This window comes from Mizuhopecten yessoensis, unplaced genomic scaffold, assembly GCF_002113885.1.
Source record: "Mizuhopecten yessoensis strain PY_sf001 unplaced genomic scaffold, ASM211388v2 scaffold9729, whole genome shotgun sequence".
Classification (NCBI taxonomy): Eukaryota; Metazoa; Mollusca; class Bivalvia; order Pectinida; family Pectinidae; genus Mizuhopecten; species Mizuhopecten yessoensis.
Window position 1 is genome coordinate 16,556 of NW_018408193.1, and position 6,888 is coordinate 23,443.

Sequence of the window (6,888 nt, forward strand, 5' to 3'; positions counted from 1 at the left end):
GAGTTAATTAATTCAATATAACATGGCCACGAATGTAAGATTCTATAACAAAACATTAACATTTTGTGTTATCAACTGACTATTTATGTCAAAACCAACGTACTCAGTCAATGCATCATGTTGTAAAGTAAATAAAAGTAGTTCCGGTAGTAGCATTGGAATATGTTCCCTTGGATCTGATCAATCGCAGCACCTTTAGGTTTTATTACACGCGTCTAATGCCATATTTATGGCATGACCGTATGACATCGTAAAATGGGTCAGTTATCTGATAAAAAGGGTTATGCATTACAAGATGAGATTTTGATAATGGAAACGTACATTTACATAAGACTTTCTCATCCCTTACATAGTTATGATAAATATGCCAAGTGACATTTCTTTACACTGATACACAATTCATAGATATTCTATTTATTCTCGAAAAAAAGGTTTAGTTACAATAATGCGTTTTATACATTCCTTAGGTATTATTGTGACATGTTTGCTGCTAGGCATAGCCATAAACAAGGCAGAAGAGAAGGGAAAGCCAGTACTCGACTTCTTTAATTCGCTGACAGATGTCATAATGACAATCCTGAAGTGGCTTTTATGGTAAAAATGTTTCACAATATTAAACACCCAATATGCCATTTCAATTCAATTTTCTAAAGATATCAATCTAGATGTTTTTATTTTCATTTCTAATTGACATTATAATTTTATGATAATAATAAGACGATTCATCCGCATTTTGTTTCTTTGTGGTTTAAGTAGTTTGCAAAAGAAAATAACCACCGTAAAAACAGGATCGCCGCACAAAGCATGTATACTTTTATACAAATATATTAATTACATGTTATGGGCAAATAAGCAAGGCAGGGAAATGTGTTTTCTCTGTAGAGGTGGAACATCATACTCGGAATACAATACATTATACAGTCACTCCGTCCAACTATCCAAGAGATATAACGAAATATTTAATTTGTTTATACTTAAGTGCGAATAAAATTGCTGATTGGTCATAGAACATCTTTGCATTGTGATTTCTCTTTTTCCCTTGTTACAGGTTCACGCCCGTGGGTGTCCTAAGTTTGATCGCATTTACTACAGCTTCTCTAAAGGACCTTGTCCAGAATTTTCAGGCTTTGGGAATATTGGTTGGCCTGATGGTTGTTGGTGTATTACTGCATCAGTTAATTTTAATGCCGACACTGTTTTTTGTGTTGACCCGACGAAACCCTTATAGATTTGCTGTACAGATCGGTAAAGCTTGGATGATTGTCTTTGCAACAACAAGCCCGTAAGTTTTTGTTGGATTGATCATATTATATGATTAATACAAATATGGCGATATTTTCATGGAAATCTGTAAAACTGACATTGTATAGGAAGACATATATATGGCAAAAAATACTTTATTAGGAATTTACATGACAACTAGAAATACCAGTTCAATAGATATGATTACTTAAGCAATTACCGTTTTTTTCCAAGTAAGCATGGAACGAGGTGTGAAAAAAGCTGATGTATGAAAGAGAAAATATTTACTCCAATAGAACTTAATGTAGTTATGATTAAATCATTTGAAAATGATATATGATCAAAGGTGGTTAAAAATAATATTATTAATGACGCTTCATCGCTTGTATTTATTTTAAAAAAGGCAACTAGTTTACGAGGTTTGGTATCTATAATTCACAAAGTTATGAAACGAAAATTCGAACAACTGGATTGAAACAACGAACAAAAAGAGAAAATGAATTATAGTACATTATGTTGACATAAATATTTTCTCTATTTTTTCCTGAATTTCAACATGTACAGTAATCTTAATACAAAGCTGTGTCCACTATTTGTAAAGATCCAATTAACTGTTGTACTAAGGTGAAACAAGGAGTATTACATTACAGTGCGATGGCTATTCCTGAGATATTGTCCGCGTGCGAAGATCACCAGAACGTCGACATAAGGGTCAGTCGATTTGTTGCGCCATTGTCCGTGGCACTTAGTTCAAACGGGAGCGTCATGTTTATTGCAGCCGCTTCCATATTTGTTGGCAATGTTGTGGGAATGGATCTGAATGCTTGTGACATAATTCTTATAGGGTAGGTTGATTTTACTGAATATTATACATTAACTGGTATTCTTTAGGTCGATACTTGAAACAGTCATCATCACCATCATCATCATAAAAAACACTTCTGTGATTAGCTTTATCAATGGAATGAAATATTATAGTTAACATGCATTTAGAAATAGTACAATCATTATTTTACTGAACGTATGTAACGATCCGACCCGATCAGAAGCGGTTCAACCTTTACTTTTGTATCTTCTTGCATCATGTTAGGTCAATATGATTTATCTTAAAATTCCAACAATTGTGTATTTTCATATCACCTTAACTTAAACAACAAAACAAATAAACGAACAAAGAAGCAAACAAAAAGCAGCAAATATGTTTCAGAAAAATGATGGCTACACACACTGGTAATATAATCATTTAAACCTCATTCTGATATGATACACCAGTTGTTTTTGCAGCAAATACTTGGTATGTACCATGAGTATTTAACAATTCAGATTATGATATACTAAATTAGCAGTTGTGACTGCTACTGGTTAAGTTCTAGTGGGATTATTGAAGCAGTTGACTAGATGCCGCCATCAGTTTTGAACCGTCAAATAATATGTATGGTTTAGGACAGAGATAAGACTATTTCATAGCTTCTAAACAATGGCAAAAGCGAAGCTAACCCTTTTCGTAATTAACCTGCAGAAGTCAGTTCACTTTTTCCAATTATTACAGTAAAAGTGTTTTCTCTAAAATGTTTTCTTTTTAGCATTTTAGCCGATATTTGCAGCATGGCGTTACCTAGCATACCAAGTGCTAGTATCGTAGCCATAGTGATGATTCTGACATCAATGAACATACCAGCCGGTTCTATTTCTCTGCTGATTGCGGTTGAGTGGTTTTTGTAAGTATCATAAGTCATAGGACGTTAAACAATACTAAACCAAACCAAACCAGTTGTAAATATCCACTAAAACGTTTTCCCGAGCTCAGCCATTCAAGCGGTAGTTTAACTCATTCTAATTACTGAGATTTAAAAGCTATTCCTTTTGTCATGATAAAGAAACGTAAAACCGTAACTGATATGAGGATTATTGTTTCTTTTGTATATTTGTATATATAAATCAATTCACGTCTGGATTCTTCACAAAATGAGCAAAGAGAAAAGTTCGAATTAACTTCCAAAAATAACTCCCTCGTGGAGGGCAACGTCGGATTTACGGTGTTCACTGTATTTATCCATGCCCTAAATTTGTTCCGGAGAAAAATCGAAACAATTTCAAATCTAACTTTCAGCTCAGAGTTCTATTGATAAACTTAAATCACCCTATAGACATATCATACGCAATTGTATTGATACTGAATTGTGGAATNGGAAATAACCGAAGTTAATTTCATTTATATTCTCCCTCATTATATTCGTCCGAATTAAATTAAAATGATAACACAAGACATCAATGGGATTATAGCTCGTTAGTCATTCCTTTATTACAATCCACAACCAAACATCCTACCCCACTGGTCAACATATATCTACATAAAATTGCATCCTTACACTTTAAATAAAAAATTCAACATGTATAGATCTGATGATGAGCAACGAACTCGAAAGAGCACACCAAGCGCATGCTCCCTATATATACCATACACCACGTGACATCCACCCGACACGTCCTCACCCGAATACTTACGGAAATAACCGAAGTTAATTTCATTTATATTCTCCCTCATTATATTCGTCCGAATTAAATTAAAATGATAACACAAGACATCAATGGGATTATAGCTCGTTAGTCATTCCTTTATTACAATCCACAACCAAACATCCTACCCCACTGGTCAACATATATCTACATAAAATTGCATCCTTACACTTTAAATAAAAAATTCAACATGTATAGATCTGATGATGAGCAACGAACTCGAAAGAGCACACCAAGCGCATGCTCCCTATATATACCATACACCACGTGACATCCACCCGACACGTCCTCACCCGAATACTTACGGAAATAACCGAAGTTAATTTCATTTATATTCTCCCTCATTATATTCGTCCGAATTAAATTAAAATGATAACACAAGACATCAATGGGATTATAGCTCGTTAGTCATTCCTTTATTACAATCCACAACCAAACATCCTACCCCACTGGTCAACATATATCTACATAAAATTGCATCCTTACACTTTAAATAAAAAATTCAACATGTATAGATCTGATGATGAGCAACGAACTCGAAAGAGCACACCAAGCGCATGCTCCCTATATATACCATACACCACGTGACATCCACCCGACACGTCCTCACCCGAATACTTACGGAAATAACCGAAGTTAATTTCATTTATATTCTCCCTCATTATATTCGTCCGAATTAAATTAAAATGATAACACAAGACATCAATGGGATTATAGCTCGTTAGTCATTCCTTTATTACAATCCACAACCAAACATCCTACCCCACTGGTCAACATATATCTACATAAAATTGCATCCTTACACTTTAAATAAAAAATTCAACATGTATAGATCTGATGATGAGCAACGAACTCGAAAGAGCACACCAAGCGCATGCTCCCTATATATACCATACACCACGTGACATCCACCCGACACGTCCTCACCCGAATACTTACGGAAATAACCGAAGTTAATTTCATTTATATTCTCCCTCATTATATTCGTCCGAATTAAATTAAAATGATAACACAAGACATCAATGGGATTATAGCTCGTTAGTCATTCCTTTATTACAATCCACAACCAAACATCCTACCCCACTGGTCAACATATATCTACATAAAATTGCATCCTTACACTTTAAATAAAAAATTCAACATGTATAGATCTGATGATGAGCAACGAACTCGAAAGAGCACACCAAGCGCATGCTCCCTATATATACCATACACCACGTGACATCCACCCGACACGTCCTCACCCGAATACTTACGGAAATAACCGAAGTTAATTTCATTTATATTCTCCCTCATTATATTCGTCCGAATTAAATTAAAATGATAACACAAGACATCAATGGGATTATAGCTCGTTAGTCATTCCTTTATTACAATCCACAACCAAACATCCTACCCCACTGGTCAACATATATCTACATAAAATTGCATCCTTACACTTTAAATAAAAAATTCAACATGTATAGATCTGATGATGAGCAACGAACTCGAAAGAGCACACCAAGCGCATGCTCCCTATATATACCATACACCACGTGACATCCACCCGACACGTCCTCACCCGAATACTTACGGAAATAACCGAAGTTAATTTCATTTATATTCTCCCTCATTATATTCGTCCGAATTAAATTAAAATGATAACACAAGACATCAATGGGATTATAGCTCGTTAGTCATTCCTTTATTACAATCCACAACCAAACATCCTACCCCACTGGTCAACATATATCTACATAAAATTGCATCCTTACACTTTAAATAAAAAATTCAACATGTATAGATCTGATGATGAGCAACGAACTCGAAAGAGCACACCAAGCGCATGCTCCCTATATATACCATACACCACGTGACATCCACCCGACACGTCCTCACCCGAATACTTACGGAAATAACCGAAGTTAATTTCATTTATATTCTCCCTCATTATATTCGTCCGAATTAAATTAAAATGATAACACAAGACATCAATGGGATTATAGCTCGTTAGTCATTCCTTTATTACAATCCACAACCAAACATCCTACCCCACTGGTCAACATATATCTACATAAAATTGCATCCTTACACTTTAAATAAAAAATTCAACATGTATAGATCTGATGATGAGCAACGAACTCGAAAGAGCACACCAAGCGCATGCTCCCTATATATACCATACACCACGTGACATCCACCCGACACGTCCTCACCCGAATACTTACGGAAATAACCGAAGTTAATTTCATTTATATTCTCCCTCATTATATTCGTCCGAATTAAATTAAAATGATAACACAAGACATCAATGGGATTATAGCTCGTTAGTCATTCCTTTATTACAATCCACAACCAAACATCCTACCCCACTGGTCAACATATATCTACATAAAATTGCATCCTTACACTTTAAATAAAAAATTCAACATGTATAGATCTGATGATGAGCAACGAACTCGAAAGAGCACACCAAGCGCATGCTCCCTATATATACCATACACCACGTGACATCCACCCGACACGTCCTCACCCGAATACTTACGGAAATAACCGAAGTTAATTTCATTTATATTCTCCCTCATTATATTCGTCCGAATTAAATTAAAATGATAACACAAGACATCAATGGGATTATAGCTCGTTAGTCATTCCTTTATTACAATCCACAACCAAACATCCTACCCCACTGGTCAACATATATCTACATAAAATTGCATCCTTACACTTTAAATAAAAAATTCAACATGTATAGATCTGATGATGAGCAACGAACTCGAAAGAGCACACCAAGCGCATGCTCCCTATATATACCATACACCACGTGACATCCACCCGACACGTCCTCACCCGAATACTTACGGAAATAACCGAAGTTAATTTCATTTATATTCTCCCTCATTATATTCGTCCGAATTAAATTAAAATGATAACACAAGACATCAATGGGATTATAGCTCGTTAGTCATTCCTTTATTACAATCCACAACCAAACATCCTACCCCACTGGTCAACATATATCTACATAAAATTGCATCCTTACACTTTAAATAAAAAATTCAACATGTATAGATCTGATGATGAGCAACGAACTCGAAAGAGCACACCAAGCGCATGCTCCCTATATATACCATACACCACGTGACATCC

At 35.1% G+C, this 6,888-nt stretch overlaps 1 protein-coding gene across 1 annotated transcript in view; it reads left to right on the forward strand.

Annotated features, from left to right (window-relative positions):
- Positions 1-2,960, forward strand: part of LOC110458733 (excitatory amino acid transporter 3-like) — a gene marked incomplete at its 3' end in the record, with an annotated part of 15,456 nt that extends 12,496 nt beyond the window's left edge. Inside the window, exons 2-5 of the mRNA XM_021510616.1 lie at positions 468-594; positions 1,049-1,282; positions 1,893-2,087; positions 2,826-2,960. Of these exons, the coding sequence (XP_021366291.1) occupies positions 468-594; positions 1,049-1,282; positions 1,893-2,087; positions 2,826-2,960 (691 nt within the window). The remainder of the gene's footprint in view (positions 1-467; positions 595-1,048; positions 1,283-1,892; positions 2,088-2,825) is intronic.
- Between the last annotated feature and the right edge of the window lie 3,928 nt (positions 2,961-6,888).